This window comes from Dromaius novaehollandiae, chromosome 7 (genome assembly GCF_036370855.1).
Source record: "Dromaius novaehollandiae isolate bDroNov1 chromosome 7, bDroNov1.hap1, whole genome shotgun sequence".
NCBI lineage: Eukaryota > Metazoa > Chordata > Aves > Casuariiformes > Dromaiidae > Dromaius > Dromaius novaehollandiae.
The window spans coordinates 19,026,838-19,044,325 of record NC_088104.1 but is presented as its reverse complement, the minus strand read 5'-3'; the positions used below and the strand labels follow the sequence as shown (position 1 = coordinate 19,044,325).

At 64.0% G+C, this 17,488-nt stretch overlaps 1 protein-coding gene across 1 annotated transcript in view; it reads right to left on the bottom strand.

Moving 5' to 3' along the window:
- Positions 1-17,120, bottom strand: part of ASIC4 (acid sensing ion channel subunit family member 4) — a 29,266-nt gene extending 12,146 nt beyond the window's left edge. The window contains exon 1 of the mRNA XM_026122532.2: positions 15,873-17,120. Coding sequence (XP_025978317.1) covers positions 15,873-16,448 — 576 coding nt within the window. The 5' untranslated portion in view covers positions 16,449-17,120. The remainder of the gene's footprint in view (positions 1-15,872) is intronic.
- Positions 17,121-17,488: the final 368 nt, after the last annotated feature.

Genomic DNA, 17,488 nt, shown 5'->3' with positions numbered 1-17,488 from the left:
CACTGATCTCCTAATTTCCAACCAAAATTTATTTGTGGCCAGTTTGTACCATTTATTCTTGTGCCAGCATTGTCCCTTAGCTTAAATAGCTCTCTTCCCTCCCTTGTGTTTACTCCCTTGATGTATTTATAAACAGCAATCCCATCCTCCCAGAGCCTTCATCCTGCCAGCCCGCACGTGCCAATTGCTCCTAGTTTCCTCTCATAACTCAGGCTCTGCTCCCTGGCGCAGCCCGGCTCCCTCCGCAACATCTGCTCCAGCTCCCTGCCAGTTCCTCAGCCAAGGCAGCCAGGGCTTGCGTACTCCTCCTGCGAGATCCTTCGGCCATGCACAAGCAGGATTCAGCTCCCTCTGTCCCGCAATTCCTGTGGGTGAGGTACAGGCAGCAAGAGCCCTAGGACACACAGTCGTGTGTCAGCTGCTTCCAGAGAAGCGGAGAGAAACCGGCATCGGAGCCCCCGGCCCAGCCTGGCTGCGCTGGGACAGAGCCGACTCCATGTGCCGAGCATGGGACAGGCTGGGACAGGAACCTGCTGCCACCGCATGGACCCCAACCAGAGCTGAACTGAGCCCTTGGAAAGGGCTGAAGCCTGGCTGGGGAAGAGCTCTGCCATGTGATTTAAGCAATCCCAACTAAAGCAGGATCCGTCCCCAGCTGCAACCAGCCCAGCTGCAAACCTCCCCTTGCTGCACACCCAAAGCCCGAGAAGGCACCTATGCTACGCTTCTAGACACGCGGGAGCAAGCTTGAGCTGGTTGTCCACACTACTGAGCTGTTAACACGCTCCCTGGCATGGTTTTGGCCTGTGACAAATAGCAATCCTGACACAATTCTGTGCGCTCCTCCAACACTCTCCCAGCCAGCTCTGCATCCTCAAACACCCCCCTACGCTGGGCAGGAAACCCCCCAGGCACGCAACACACACCACGCTCCAAAAAAAGCACTGGGAGGGGCTGCAACACAGCCTTGCACTGCTGCAAGCACTGCAAACTGAACAACACACGCACACACACACACGCACACACAGAGCAATAATTATGTCTTTGGGTACCGACTCCTTGCGGGGCCCGGAGGAGATCCAGCGCAACATGCTGTGCGGTGTGGACACAGCCAGTCTCTGCTGCTTGGCTGCAGGGCCAGGGAATGGTCCACAGCCCTGTTATTTCATGCACAGATGTAATACTGAGCCCATCCATCCTGCACGCTGAGGAAAGCAGGGAATATCGAGGATATGGTCCATAACTACCAGGTGCACAGCTACCAGCTGTAAATACCCAGGAATAACCCTGTGTGCAGCAGCAGCACCACTGGCTGGATCTGTGCTGCTCTGGGTATCGTATTCATGCATATGTGCCCAAAGCTGTTTGCTGACGGCGGGGTGAGAGGGACAGTTTTGTCCTGCCTCCCCAGCGGGGCAGAGCCCAGGAGTGGCCCTGGGACAGCTGTGGGCCAGGAAGGGAAATGGGTACGCGCAGCCCCGTGGAAACCCTCTGAACGCACCTGCGTGGCCAAGGCTGCAAATGCCTGGATTGCAGAGCTTCACTTCTGGAGGTTGGAGGACGGGAGGCTGCCACGGTCTGGGCTGCTGATGGACCGCCCCTGCTACTGGAGCTGGGCAACAAACCCACGCTGGTACGCAGCTGGGCTGGCTGGTGCGGGGCGATTCTGGGTGCGAGGACTTCCCTGGGAAGGGGTCGACCCTGCTGGTGGCTGTTGGCTGGGAGGTGGCAGCAGACCCCAGCACTGCTGGCCCTGCCTCGCCTGGCCTGTGTGTGCAGCCCCGCGGGTGCCAGGGTCTCGCAGCCGCCCCCAGTGGGGTCCAGCTGCCTGGGCACTGCCAGGAGGCAGCACACAGTGCCGCAGTCCCTGCGGCTGCCCCTCGCCGGCTCAGGCGCAGCTCTCCAGGCAGCGCCGTCTCCGGGGATGGCGCCTCTTCGAGAGCAGCTGCACAGGGAGCTCTGCGTCGCCCATCCCCAAAGGGTTAACAAGCAATTTCCTTTGCTGACAGCTCCGAGACCATTCACTATCGACTGCAGGAGAATGAGAGGGGAGAAGCAGCAAGATAAAAAGGCAGCAGAGCTGGCACCGCCTGCTTAATCCCAGCGTTTAATCTGCTGGGGCAGCGCAGGCAGCCTTATCTCGCCGTCCTTCTGCTGCTCCATCTCATTATTGTTCCCACGGCTGCGCGGTCCGCGCCGCCAGGAAATGTAACAGCTCAGCGCGGCGAGTGCTAGCCTGGGGCAGCGTGGCTCCCGCCGGCCTGCCACGCTCGTGCGCTTGCTCGCTGCCGCCGCCAAGCAAGAGCACTCGCGCCGCACTGCCCACTGGGGCCTGGTGCTCCCGCACGCGGCACTGCCTGGCCGCAGCGGGACGGGCACGGGCATGCACACATGCGGGCGTGCAAAGTGCACCCACGGAGCGTGCTAAGTGTCTCACACATGGTGCTGCTCATGCCTGACGGTCACAGCCTGGGGGACCCACTGCCAGCATCACACAAGTACATGCACACATTTCCCATCTCTGCCCCTCGCAGACGTGCTCTGGCGGGTCCAGCCGTGGGTCGTGCTGGGACAGCCCTGCACTGTGGTCCAGGCCACCAGGCAGAGCAACGCTGCCCCGCGCTGTGCAGCCCGCTCCCCGGCACCCTCCCTGCGCCCAGGTTCCCGTGGCCCCAGAGCAGGGCTGCGGGAGACGAGCAGCTGGCCCTGGGAGCAGGCCGGTGCCTGCCTGGCCACGGTCTCTCCAGCCGTGGCATTTCTCTGTAAATCCGCAGCGCTGACATTGTGCAGATGAAACACCTGCTTTAGCTGGGCTGTCAGGGGGGTTATCCTGCTGCCTGTGGATGGGTCTACACTGATAAGATTTATTGCCACCCCAACTGAGATGCTGCCAGCACGTCAACACCTGCTCCCCTTGTGGGGCGGCAGCCAGCGGAGCTGCTCCCCTTGTCTGGAGTCCCCAGACCGGGAACTGGGGGGACAGTGGGACATGTCCCTCCGTTCTCCTGCTGTCAGGGCTCCTGGGTCCTGCGCCCAGGTCCCTGGCCCCAGAGATAGGCAGCTCTGCACACGACCGCTGGCCAAACATGGTGCCCCCAGCGCGAACGCTGCTCCCTGCATGGGGCTTGCAGAGCCTCCTGCCTGCCCTGGGTGCCTGTCCTGGGGTCTGGCCCAGGACAGGGTGCCCTGGGATGGAGGGGGGCAGCGGGGCAAGGAGTGGGGTCAGCTGGGCTCTGGCAGCTGTCATCCAGCACAGGCTGATGTCCCCAGGAACTGCACTACCCTGGGCTACCTGGGGAGATGTTGGGCTACCTGGGGGGATGCTGGGCTCCATGCCAGACCTCGGCTGGGTGAGCAAGCCCCCAAGCTCAGCGTGGCAGGGCCGCGCAGGGCTGGAAGTGCTGTGCTGGCACCCAGGCAGTGGAGCGTGCCTCTGCGGCAGGGTCTCGTGTGAGTGGTGCCCTGGCTGTGGCAGCCCATCTGTGCAGCGAGAGACTTGCTGACGCTGCTGGCAGCTTGGCTCCTGTCACGGCTCGACGGCTTCCCTGACTCTCCTGCACAGCGCGGGGCTGCTGGGGCTCATGGGGCTGCCGGGGCTGTGCAGGCAGCAGAGGGAAGGAGCAGCCCTCTCCTGCAGCCCGGCACTGGCACAGCGTACAGAGCTTCAGGGCGGCTCTGAGAGCCAGGGCCTCACGCACCCCCTGTCACAGGGCGAGATGGGGTGGGCAGAAATACCCCAAAAAGGGAATTTGGACCTAAGGTACCCTGCTCTGCCCTGGTTCCTCACCCAGCCTCTGCCACCTGCCCAAGCACTGATTTCCCAGGGGCTGGCAGGGATTGACCCAAGCCACCTGGTGCGGCCAGGCAGGTGCTGAACCCGGGTAAATCCCTGAGCAGAGGGAGGGAAGCCAGCTGCCAGCATCCCCACCTGAAGTCCCTGCAGCCTTGCACAGCTCCCCCACCGCCCCGTTCCGCCCCGGCTCCTCCATCCCTCCACCCGCTGACCGCTCGGGGCTTTGCTCTTTCTGCCAACACGGATTTGACACCAGCATGTCAAAACTCAAGGAAGCAATGCACAAACAAACAGCCTGAGCGCCCGCCTGCACCCTCCTCCTGGGGGCTGGCTCGCAGCCACACGGGGGCTGGGCGCGGGGCTGGGTGACGGTGCTACCCACCGGCGCATCAGGAGCCCGAGTGAAGTGGGGTGATCACAACCCAGTGGGAAAGGGCTCCTTAATAGCTAAGCCCTTTTAGCAGAGATTAGGGAACTGCATGGCTTTGATCTTTGATTGCCAATTTGCATCTTGAAGGCGCTGGGACCTCATCCAGCCTCAGCGCAACCCTTTGTGGTTTTCTCGTGGCTAATGGATTTGTTCTTAATGCCGGAGCGTGCAGGCTAAAGGCTGATTAAACCCTCTCGGCGGCGCTAAATCAATGGAACAAACATGATAGGGGTTGGCTTTCCCAAGCCTATGTGCTCCTGGGTGGAGGGGCTGATCTAGGGAGCCCCCCCCCACACCTGGGCAATTACAAGGCCAGCCCTCGTTAGTGCTGCCTGGCAGACGAGGAGCAGGGGCAACCCCGTGGCACAGTCCTCAGACTCTGGGGGAGCCCAGGATGTCGCCCAGGTGCATGAACTGAGTCGCTGCCCTGCGCCGGCCCCGGGAAGGGACACTGCTCCTGGCCTCCGCCGACTCCAGCTTGGGGCTTGCAAATGAAGTGCTCCCAGGACAGGACCCATCTGTCCTGGCCCTGCCAGCTGCTAGGCAGCAGGGCACAGTGCTCCCCAGCCGTACTGCTGCCCCCAGCATTGCTGGGGACCCAGTCGTTAACCAGGGCCATCACACTGCCCCGAGGAGAAGGGCCAGGAGTCACACAGGGAAGGTACATTAGTGCAGGCTCCAACTTTGGAAGAGATGCTCCAACTGACACCCCCTCCTGGGGGCACCGCACTGAGCTCTGCCTGCAAGGCACGCTTGGGCACGCAGGGACACCCGGCTGCGCGGATGCACACACGTGCGTGTGCACAGGCAAAGAGGAGGAGCACACGAGGTCTCACACCACGACAATGGCTTGTTCATATCTGCCATATCCTGGTTGAGGGCTGGCAAGCAGCCCCGATGCCCTCACACTGGCCCTCTGCCTCTGCGGGAGCAAGGACAGGCACCGGGGGGCCGAGGGTCCCCAGTGGTTGCACCTACTGGGTCCTTCTCCCTCTTGATGCCCCTTTGCCTTGCAGCTCCTGCACTCCAGAGCAGAGTGGGCAGCTCATACCTCCTCTCCTTGAGACCATCTTCCCTTCCCCCTTTGCAAGCCTACGCCAGGCTCCTAGGACCATGCACTGCCTACAGGAGCCCATACATCATGGCCTGCAAAAAGCAATAACTGCATACACTTTCCAAAAAGCCCATGGTCTCCACTGCATGCTCAGCTTTTGGAAAACGCAATGCCTGGCGCCTCCACACGCAATGTCAACAAAGGTGTCAAGCCGCTCTCTACCCATGTATGCCACAGGAACAACTGACCTCCCACCCCACCCACTGCCTGTGCTGAGGGTCCTGCGGACGGGAGCTGCGAGGCTGGGAGGGACAGGATTAGGCTTTTGGGTCCTGCGACCCGTGGGGAGGAGGGCTGTGGGGCTGCAAGTCGGGAGGAGATGGGCTGGCAGCATCTTGCAGCCCTTTGCTATCCGCAGGGCCTGCAGCACCACCCCGGATGCTGCCAGGGCAGAGCTGCCTGCAGGTCGGGCAGCATGTGGCTGGCACGAGCAGGGCTACGTCCCTGCTCCAGCACCCAAACTGTCTGTGCTGGGGGGTGAGACACGAGCTGCAGTACAGCAAAGCTCAGAGCTCAGAGGGGAGAAGCCCCTGCAGACACGGCTCTGAGCAGCCCCTGGGCCCTGGCACTGTCTGCGAGGCCCTGGGGTCTGCCCTTGGGAGACATGGCCCTGGGGCTCTGTTCGAGCGAGCGGAGACGACTCTGAGGCAGCCGGGCTGCGGCACAGCGTGGATCACAAGCTGAGATTCCCATCTGCAAACTTTGCTATTGAATAATCTCCCCTCCGCCAATATTTGCCAAGCGCTGGAGATAAAGTGGCTGCAAAAGTCATCAATGCTGGCATTTCAATCCATCCGGGCCGGCAGTGAAGGGGGGTGTAGGGCAGGGACGGCAGCCCTCCCCGGGTGGCTCTGCAGCCCTGTCCCTCTCCGAGGGGATGCAGGCCTGCGCGAGGACCCCTGCGGCTGCGGCACATGCTCTGAGACCCAGGCAGCTCAGCCTGTGCAGCCTGCAGCCCCAGCTCATTGCATCTTGGCCTGCCAAGCACGGAGCACGGAGAAGAGCCAGGACTCCCCCACGGCACCGCGCAGCCCCTTTGCATGCCCTGGCCAGACGCTCCTGCCATTCGTGCAGTGCCACTGTCCCCTGGGCATCAGCGCAGCCTCTGGTCCTGCCCTCGTGTCAGGACTGGGCCAGCCATCTCTGCACACTCAGCATCCCACCAGCCTCCCACCATGGCCAGCGCAGCACCAGCTGCCTTGCTCAGCACTGCCCTGTCCCCCCTGCCACCCCAGTGTGCTCGGCCGCCCCTGCTCCGCGCAGCCCCCTGCCCTGCTCCATGCCGCCGGCACGGGCTCTGCAGCAGTCCCTTAGCGGGTGAGGCAGGACGCGGTGCTGCGACACAGCTCCTGGAGGAGAAACCCAGCGTGTTATCAGTCCAGGGAGTTAATTAAGGTCATGTCAGGCGATAAGGAAACAGGATGTCAGAGTGGGAGCAGTGCAGTGGGGCCAGAGCTTGAAAAACTCCCTCTGAAGAGCAGCTCTGCCGTGATCTGATCAGGCAGGCTCTCGGGGACGGAGCGGCCGTCACAGCGGCATGTGGCTCCCAGGACGGCACCACACGCCGGGCCGGGCCGGCAGGCTGGACCCGCATCCAGCACGGGGTGGGGATGGGCACGGGATGGGGACGTGGTGGGGACGCGTGGCTGCAGCCACCTCTGCTTGCGGGGTGCACGGCCCACGGGCTCCCCCGGGGCACTCAGCTCCCTCCCGCCCTCACCAACAGGGGTGCCGGGGCCGGTGAGCCGGCCAGCGCCCGGTGGGGTTGACAGGCTTGCTAAATATTCCTGTGCAGCGGAGCGCGGTGCCTCGCCGTGGCGGCCTGACGACGCTGACAGCCACTCCTGGCCCCATGACACCACGGGGCCGGCGACGCTCCAGGCAGAGCCGGGCTACAGCAGGAGGAGACGCGGGAATGTGTCCGGTCCTGCTCAGCCTCAGGACGCTCGCCAGCCCAGAGCACCCGTACGCACGGGACCTGCTGTCCGGCTTCCCAGTGCGCAGCGTGGCCTATCTGGGACGACGGGCATCGGCACTAATTGCGCCTGCTGCCTGGGCCAGGGAGATGCACCCTGACTGTGGCTACCCAGATGAGCAGCCTTCCAGCATGGCAGGCACCAGGAATTAAACTGCTAATGAGCTGCTGGCCGCAGGGCTGGCGGCTAGTGATTAATCAGGGGCTCTGGCCTGATGAGGCTTGTGCCTCCTCTCCCCTCCCACCGGGGGCCCTGGCCCTGCAAGCCCAGCAGGCTCCCGGGCTGGCAGCCTCTCCGCGGGCTGGCAGCCCGCAGTGCTGCAGCCCACCGGTGCCGAGAGCCGGGCCACTGCCCCAGCCCGGCCGCCGTGGGCGGGTAACAGCTCCACTTCCCTGCACGGGTGGTGCTCACCTTCAAAACCAGCCGCCTAACTTCATCATGTCAGCCGTGTCCTCCTCGTGTGGGAAACCGTGGGGCATCATGCTAAAGCTAGCAAACCCCAGCAGTAGTCCTGCACTGGCCTGAACAAGGCTGATGCTGCAGGAGGAGGGCTGGACCCTACCAGCACCCCAACACGGGCGCCGGCGGCATCACCTGCTGCCCACAAAGCCCTGCCGGCCAAGTGCCCTCTGCAGTGCCCAGGTGCTGCCCCAGGGCTCTTCCAGCCTGGAGAGGATGGGGGCCCTCTGCAGCCGTTGGGACACAGCACCCACAGCTATTCCCTACCTCCGGCTTTCCTGGCCCCCAACTTTTCCTTCGTGCTTGCGTTTCCAGTGCTGTAAGCAGGAACGTAAGCTTTGTTCTACTAGAACAAAACCTGTTGACTCCATTAAAGCTTAGCCAGTGTTTAACAGCAGTTCAGGCACAGTGTGCTCCCGCTTGCGTCCGCTCCCAGAGAAGAGTACGGTGAATCTGGGAATGCCTCAGCTGAGGAGGACTCTGCTCCCCTGTTGTGAAGCCCTGGCTGGCCTTCCTCCCCACCATGGCCCTCGCAGACTTAGGAGGACCGTAACAGAGGTCTCTGCACCCTCCTGCCTTTGAGCAGGTCAGATCGGCCGTGCTGAGCACCCTCACCACTCGCTCCTCGCGCAGGCCCATGAGGATGTGCCCAACGGGAAGAGCTCCCCGGCCTCCCCCAGCCATGCGCCGGGGAAGCGGCTGCCAGGAAAGGCCAGCGACCAGCAAGGAGCAGGTTAGGGAGATGCATGTTCTCCCCTGCTGCACAATTAATCATGAGAAGTTTTTCCTTCTTTCGTGCATGAAACAAAATTTGGCAGGGCGCTCTGACCACAGGGGCATGCTGTTTGCTCTCCAGTAAAAAACCAGCCACATCTGGCAAAGAAATAGCCTCAGAATATCTCTGTGCGTGTGGGTCGGGAGAGGCAACTCCGTGCTAGGCAGGAAAACCCACCAGATGCCTTGTCTGCAGCCCACCGCGCAGACAGCATCTTCAGCCATACGCCCCCAATCCCTGCACACCGTGCTGGCTGTGCCCACGTGCCCCACAGCCCCGTCTGGCTGTGACTGCATGCATGGGGCTGCGCGCAGTGGCTCAAGGCTGGGGGACACGGTGCTCTGCCAATCCGGGTGGGAGGCAGGGCTCAGGGAAGACCCCCAGCTCGGTTACAGCCCCGCAGTGCCGGCACACAGCCCACCTGCTCCTCCAGTGCTCGGTGCGCGCGCAGCCCGTGCTGCTCTACCGATGCTGTCATCACTGCCTGCAGGTGCAGGCCCTGTTATTCCAGTCCTGGACATTCATGCACATGCAGAGGTGAGTAGAAATGCGCACACATCCCCCCCACCCCGCCCCTGCCAGCTGCCTCAGTGCTGGCAGAGAGACTCCTGCCACACCTGCTTGGGCATCTCCTCCTGCCCCTGGTGTCCTCCCCAGGCCTGCTCTCTCTCCCTTGCACCCTGCTCCCTCTCCCTTGCACCCTGCTCCTTCTCCCTTGCACCCTGCTCCTTCTCCCCTGCACCCCACCCTCTCTCCCTTGCACCCTGCTCCCTCTCCCTTGCACCCTGCTCCATCCAGAGCATCTGACCCAGCCGGGCTTGAGCCTCAGCCTGTTCTTTACATGAGCTGAGCAAGCCCAACTCTCCCCAGCAGCGTTTCAGCTATTTGTTATTGGAAAAAGGGGGAAATACGGTTTTCAACAATTATTGTTTTTTCCACCTGACTGGCTGCAAACTTGTTAATTTTTTTCTTTAATGTGTGAACAGTGTCGACGGCAGCTGCATGTGAAATGACTCGACGTCCTATCTGCGGGTCCCTGGCTGGCTTTCAGCACTCGCACCGCAAACATTGCCTTCTATAAATAAAGGCCTATATCTCATCAATGGCAGAACAGCAGAGCTTTATATAGTCGTCTTACATAAAACCGTCTCTCTTTATGGGCTTCAAACCATTTGCGTCACTTAGCGCAGCTCTGTAAACCTTCTGTTGCAGCCGCCTGTCCGCGGAGGGAGCCCCGGCGAGGCGGCCCCGCGCCCCGCGCGCGCTGCCTGGGAGACCCAGTGCCGCCCCCCATGCAGCGCCGGCCGGCAGCTGCATCCTCCCGCGCGCTGCTGCCACCGCCGCCGCCTTGGCACGCGCCGCCCTGCCCGCCGCCCGGGCCTGGCACTGAGCGTGCCGGCACCGCAGCCGGCACCACCACCGCAGCCAGCGCTGGGGACCGGGCCACGGCCCTGGGGACGGCAGTGCCCCACGGCACGGCCTGCGGCCCGGGGGGGCCACGGCAGGCGCGGGCGTCCTGGCCACCAGCTCCCCCCGTATCGGAGGCAGGCTTATTAAGTGTGTGATATTAAATTACCCAGATAAGAGCATAAGAGCTTTTAAAGTCAATTCATTAAATATAATTATGAAGAGAGCTTTTTTATGCTCACGGTGATCCGATCTCAATCACGGAGACGGTGGGAAAGCCGCCGGCTCCTCCAGCATCTCCGATCCCCCGCTGCGGCGCCCTCGTGCCCCCCTGCTTCCCCACTTCGGTCTCCACCCGCGGGCCGGGGGCACACGGCGCCCTGCCGCTCAGATGGGGCCGGGACTGGGGTCTACGCAGCGAAAGGTGGGAGAGGGGCAGGCATGGGGCACAGAGCCACTGGGGGGTGACATGTGGGGTGGGATGGGTTAGGGTGCTGGGCACAGGGTGCTCCCTGCTGGGGGGGCCACATCCCTGCTGGGTCCGGCTCCATCCCCATCCCCTGTGGAGAGGCCTCCTTGAGGACCTAGTGATCCTCTTGCTCTCCCCCAGCAGGCAGGGATGCATGCTTCCCTCCGCTCCCACATTAACTTACATTGCCTTGGGACCAATTAATATTTTAATTAAAAGTAATTAATAATAGGGAGCCAGCCCCGCCATGCACGGGGTGCACCGTCGGCACCAGGGCTCTCCTCCATCACGCACTGACAGCCGCAGCCCTGGTTCTGGCTGCCAGCGGGGCCAGGACTGCAGTGGGGCGGATGCGGCCCCGAAACTGCCTCGTGAGCCTCCCAAGCCAGCCGGACCGCCGTGACACCCAGGACCGCCGCCTCGGCGCCCCGAGCCCCACGGCGACATGGGGGCTTTGTGGTGGCACCACTACATCCAGCCAGTCCCGGGCCCCGCACCCTGCAGCCTGGGCGCCTGCCGGCAGGTCCTGCTCGCACCCCGCACTGCCGCGCTGCCGCAGGCCCCAGCGGGCACGGAGCCGCATGCCGGCTGGGAGAGCTGGGGGGCGTCCGTCCGGGGTTCCCCGCACACGGCTCCGGCAGGGGCTTTTGGGAGCAGCTACCCGCTGCTGGGAGCTGCCGGACTGACATTTATTTTTAGACGTGAATTGTATAAATTAGCATTTCTCAGTGGATTAAGCAGCAGGAATTGTGTAAAATTAAATGGCAATGAATTGCATTAAAGTCCCCCATTTTCTGGCACAAGCAGAGCCTCGAGCTGTGCCCAGGCGTCTCATGCGTAACGGTGCTGGAGCTGCCAACGCTCCGGACAGCAGAGGAGCCCACAGCGTGTCCGCACCACCAGGGATGCAGGGCTGGGGTGGCAAACACGTCACCGCCAGGGCTGCTGGGGCGGGCACTGTCGCCAGCCCGCAAGGGTGGCATTAGCCATATGGGATGCTTCTCCCTTTTTTCCTGTGCACATGTAGCCGCCGGAAAGGGTGCAGGACTCTGCTGCCCCAGGCAGAGCAGCCGCGTGCTGCAGCTTGGCAGGGGTGCGAGCGGGTCCACAGCGAAAGGCCCCGGCTCCCAGCGGTTGAGTGGCTGCCAGAGGTGCCAGGCGGGCCAGGGGCAGGTGAAGAGGAATGAGACCAGCTCATTTACCTGGTGTAAAAATAGGCTGGAAATGTGACATTTATTAAGTGTGGTTCTGGTGGAAAGGTCAGAGAGAGTCCCCGCGTTGGGAGTGGTGCCGATCGCATGGGGGGAATTGGGCAGAGGGTTTCTCGGAGGAGGCTGGGGCAGCCGTGCACACACAAAGTGACGGGGAGCACCAGCCCACAGCGCTGCGGGCTCGCAGCTGCAGACACGGCTCCAGAGGCAGCCCCGGCTCCCCCACGCCATGCGGCAAGGCTCCGAGAGCAGCCGAGGAAATCACCTTCCCCGCCGGCATGCTGCAGCCGGGGCCCGGGGCCAGGCCAGGAGCGGGGCCAGCGCGGGGAGCCCCCGGCCGGCGCAGGTCCCGGGCGCACGGGAGGCCCTGCCTGGAGAGCGGGGGCCGGTGCCAGCTCGGAGCTGCGCTGCCAGCTCTCAGCAACCTCTCCGCTCCCCCCCACCGCTGGCCCTCGCAGGACTGGCTTAAGCGGCAACAGATCGGAAACAAAAGGCTTTTGACAGGGAACGTGGTTTTCAGAAAGGCACCAGGCTCCAACCCGGGCAGGAGCCGAGCTTCCTCGTGCAGCCGGTGCCAGCGAGTGGGTGCCCGCCAGAGGGGATCGCCTCCACTTGCCTCCCCGTGGCAGCCCCCTGCCCCGTGGCCCCCTCGCCAAACACTGTCTCCCCAGAGCCCTGCTCCAAGGGCTCTCCCTCTGCCGCGGGGCCCCCAGATGTGGCCAGCATCTGCGCGAGGCTGCGAGAGAGCGGGGCGCTGGGCACGCTGGGTCCCGGGCATCCCGCAGGCGCGAGGCGCCTGCTGCAGCTGAGCGCCAGCCCCGTGGGGATGCTTCCTAACCTCCCACTTAATGGCACGTAAAGAGCGCTATTGATTTCCTGCACCAGTGCTGCACGCTTCACACCCTCGCCTCAGCAGCTGTGCTCACCGAGCCGGCAGGGCTCAGCGCCGGCCGCCGTGCCGGGCCCGGGGCTCTCCCTGCCGCCCTCCGTGCCGGCTGCAAAGGGCAATCCCACGGTGGGCAGGGGCTGGGGCACGCTTGGCCCTGTGAGGCCGGGCAGCGCCAGGGAAAGGCGGCTGGCTCGCACCAGCAAGAGCGGAGCACGGCGGGGCTCGCCACGGCTTGTACAGGGTTTGCCTGGGGCTCCCACACGTCCCTCCTGCAGCGTGGGGCACGTTTGTCAGCGCGGCTGCAGGGGAGCCTTGCTGCGGCTCAGCGCTGTCCCTGCTGCCTGGGGAGATTTACAGCCCAGCCGGGCTTTATTACGCAGAAGATGCTTACACTGGGGATTTTTTTCCCCCATAGTTTCTTAATTTGCTATCCCATAAAGAATGTGGATTTGTGACGTTAAATAGGGGAAGATCATTTACCACTCACGGCTCTTACTTAAAGGATCCGTGCGAGTTATTTATCATGTGCACATAGGCTGCAAGCAGCGGCGCAAGGGGACACTTCCCAGCCCCGGCACCGCTCCGGGTCCCCGGTAGCGGATTGCCCACAGCAGCCCTGCAGCTTTGCCAGCCGAGTGCTGTGCAACTTCCAGCCACCTTGCACAGAGGGGAGAGGGGCAACTCCAGCACTCCCCTAAGCACAGCTCCAGCGGGCAGAAAGAAAAGCTCTCCCCTGTCCCCACTTCCCTGCAGACATGAGCTCTGCTCCGGGGGCTGCCTGCTGCGGCCTGGATGCCCTGCAGCCCCCAGCTGTTTGCTCCAGCAGGACGTGCCGCAGTCTGGGAGCCCCCCATCACTGCTGGGACATGCTGTGACCTGCTATCCGCTCACTGCAGTGAGGGAGCACGAGCTTTCCAAGCAGGAGTGCACACACGGAGACACAGGACTGGGACCAGTGAGGTCTGGGGCTCCCAGGCGCTGCACCCAGCCCTAGTACCCCTCTATTGGGTCACAGATGTCCTGGGGCCCAAAGCCCCATGATGCGGCTGGGACGTATGGGAGCTCCCGAGCCCACACATCACAGCTGGGACTCACTGGTGCCTGCCACGCAACTTGCATTGTGTTTTACTCTGTCCCGGGAGTAGGCGCAGGGGACCAATTCGGCTTGGGGAACTGCAATTGGAAGCCCCTGCTGCAAATGTTGTGTTGCCTTGGCAGGTACGGCTGCTGCCTGGCAAGGCCTTTGGGACGTGGTGTGTGGTGGAGAGAGATCACCGAGTCCCTTCCCTCCGGCAATGCTTTCCCCATCCCTCCTCAAGCCCATGCCCTGCAGCCTCTCCTGCACCAAGATCCCCACTTTGCTCCAGGTGCTGCCCGAAAACAGGCAGCGAGAGGTGCCAGGGATGCCCCTTTCTGCCTGACGGCCGCTGATTCCTGGAGACCTGACAGCAGAGCTGCAGTCATGGGCAGCACCGCCTGGCGGGATACCTGCTGCCTCAAAGGCTCGGAGGGGGGGCTGAGCGGGGGACGTGACGGGAGGAGGCTGCAGGGCCCCATGGGCTCCTCTTCCTTGGGCCAGGCCAGGCTGAGGAGTGGGGTCTGGATCAGCCAGCACTTACCATCCACACGCCCAAACCTGCTCCGGTGCAAGGTGCCCCCCCATCCTTTGCTTCCCCTCTGTGCTGGCTCACTGCCCACCCTGCACAGGACCCCCCCGGCCCAGACTCCCTCCTCCAGGCCTCAGAGCTGCAGCACATGCTGCCGCTCCTGCACGTCCATCCGCTGAAAAACAGGGTCCCAGGGACAGTACTGGCAGCCGCTCCGCTGCCACGCAGCACGGTGCGCACACAACATCCTTGCTCCGGGAAGCTTGCCCCCAGCCCGATCGGGCGGCATGCTCGGCCCCCCTGGGCTCGCAGCACAGCCCAGCAGGACGCAAACACCATCGCTGCGCCCGCAACCCCACGCAACGCTGGGCTCGCAGCCTCCCCAAGCTCTGCAGGGTCGCCAGCAGGACCCTCAATCTGGGGCCCGGCATGGCCGACCCCAAAGACAACCCCACATGCCACGTGCAGGAGGGACCAGCTCCAGAGCTCCCTGCTGCCAGCCCTGCCCTCATCCTGCCGGATCGCACTTCTCTCCAGCAGACGACTCAGGCGGCTCGGCTACGACGGTGGAGAGCCCAGCAAGACCCCAGCAGGAGCGGGGCAGCACCCCGCTGTGCTTCCTCACACCACTGCAGACAAGCACTGCCCACACCAAGCCCCGCACAGGGCAGCCCCCCCACAACACCCCTCCTCAAAACAGTGCTTTCACCAGGCAGCATCGCTCTGTGCAGAGGACCGGCTTTGGACAGATGGACACTGAGGGAAACAGGACATGCCACATCAGCCATTTCCAGCCCCACGGAGCCTCCTCATCCTCCTCCCCAGAGGATTGCCCAGCCAGCGGCATCCCCCTCCCCGGCACGGCGTGGGCTCCGGCTCGCAGTGCTGCTTCTGTGAGTGCAGCCAGCAAGCAGAGCAGCAGACCCTGGCAGTCGTAGGAGAGAGGCGGCTCATTTCCAGAGTCATTACGGTCTGAAAAGGGTCCCATCAGGTATTCCGCCTGTTCAGCACATTTATTTTCCCAAACCACAGCGGGGATTTGTGATTTCAGGCTCAATATTGGAGCGAGCTGCACGCTCGTGCCGCCCAGCCGGGAGCCTCGCTGGCTGGGCAGGCACGGGCGCTGCCGGAGGGAGCTGCCAGTGGGCCAGCCCGGGGCAGCCGCGGGCCACCCGGACAAAGCCATGCCGCCGGGCAGACCTGCTCGGGGCGCTCAGCGTGCACATTTGCACACATGTGTGTGCGCAGCGCCTGCAGGATACACATGCATCCCACCTCCAGTCCCCTAAGAGCAGAGGGCTTCCCTTTGCGCAAAGGGGTCTGTGCCCCCCCCATCCACTCCCGCTGTGCAAAACACCCTGCTACAGAGCAGTGCGACCCGCAGGGAAGAAGCTGTCTGGAGCCGGGCTGTACAGCACAGCTTCCCCCCTTCCCACCGCACACCCACCCTGGGCACCTGCGAGCCCCGCTCACCCGTGCACCCCCGCACCTGCCTGCGAGCCCCTCCGCGGAGGACACGGAGGCAGCCCAGTGCTGCGGCGCAGAGATCTACGGAGAGCTCCCATGGAGGACTCTCACTCTCCCCATGTGAAACTTGGAGGGAAACTCAAACACAGAGAGCTGCAAACTTCAGCAGCAAGAGCGAGCCGGGCAGCCCGGCACTGGCAAGGCACCGCCGGGTCAGCACCCCCCAAGCCGGCAGGGGCCCCGGGGGGAGCAGGCTGAGCCAGGTGCGCACTCACCACAGCGAAGTCACGGGAGGAGCAGTTCTCGCCGCTGAAGTTGCAGCTCTTGAGCATGTCGTCGAGCTGGTGGCCGGTGCGGTTGACGATGTCAGCCATGTCGGGGTCGGGGTAGAGCAGGTCCGTGGCCTTGTGGCCGTCCCGGTCCTTGGGGGGCAGCCCGGTCATGTTGGCCAAGTGAAAGATGTCGGCGTCGGTGAGCGCCGAGTGGCGGTAGCGGTTGATGTTGCAGATGGTGATGGCGGGGAAGACCATCTCGCGGATGGCCTCCTCGTCCAAGGTCATGACATGGGGGTGCTCCAGGTAAAGCAGTGCCGACTTGGCCGCCTGGTAGAGGAAGAAGGCGAGTGAGGCCAGGAAGGCAAATGCCCAGAGGGTCTGGCGCACGCCCAGCTGCCCTGACCGGCAGATGTGTCCGAGGCCGTGCAGTGTGCTGGCGCTGGCGAAGGCAGCCAGGTCCCGGGACCGGGGCCGCGCAGGCTCCTCAATCAGGCTCTCCTTATCCCCTTCTTCTTTCTCCTTTTGCTTCTCATCCTCTTCAGCAAATTTGATTTTACACACGATCTCAATTGGCATCTGCCCAGTGCGGCCGGCGTGCCCGGCCAGCGAGCTGCCCCTGGGCACAGGCACCGACCGAGACCCCGGCCAGGCGCTGGGAGGGGGCTCGGGTCCCCCCCAAGCCCCAGCACGGCGCCGGGAGGGCCGAGCCGTCTCGGGAGGGAAGCGCAGCCCCTCTCAGCAGCTCCGAGCCACCGCTTCCCTCTTGTCTCACTAGTCGATCGTCTCCTTGTGCCTTCGCTTATCAGCACAAATACAGCTGTCAAAAACCCCTCTCTCTCCTCTCTCTCGCTCTGTGTCTCTGCCTCTCTCCTTCGCTCCTCTCTGGTTAAGACCCCAGCAGATACAGGCAGCATTTAGGCATCATGTGCTAATAAAATCCAGGGAATACTTAATAATTCAAGACATGTCAACATTATTTCATCGTCAAATAAAGAGCGAGCGCTGGAGAAAGAGGCAGTGTGAAGGGCCCGGCGCCTTCGGGGCAGGGAGCCGCGCTGCGCCCTCTCCCTCGCCAGCCCCGGCGCCGAAGTGCTGCCGGAGCCACTTGTTTGAATGGCTCGGGAGCCGCCGGAGCCGAGCCGAGTTGAGCCGAGCGGAGCCGCGCCGAGCCGCGCTGTGTCGAGCCGAGCGGAGCCGCGCTGTGCCGCGCTGTGCCGCGCCGCGCCAAGCCGAGCCGAGCGGAGCCGGGCGGGGCGCGGAGCCTGCCCCCGCCACCGTCGCCGCCGCCGCCGCCGCCGCCGCCGCCGCCGCCGCGCTCGCCGCCTCGCCCCGCCGTGGCCCGGCCCGCGCGCCCCGGGGCAGCGCGGCGCGGCACGGAGCGGCCCGGCGCAGCGCGGCGGGGGCGGGTAGCTCGCCCGGCGGCCCCCTCCCGCTCGCCCGCCTGCGGACTCCTCCTGCCTCGGCGGCTCCCTGGCCGTTAACCGCCTCCCTGCCACGGCCCGCCGCTCCCGAAGTTGAGAGGCGCCAAGACCCGCCGCTCCGCTGGGCCCCCGCCGGCAGCCGCCGCCGGGAGCGGGGCCGAGGCGCCGCGCTCGCCGCCCCCTTGCCCGCGGGAC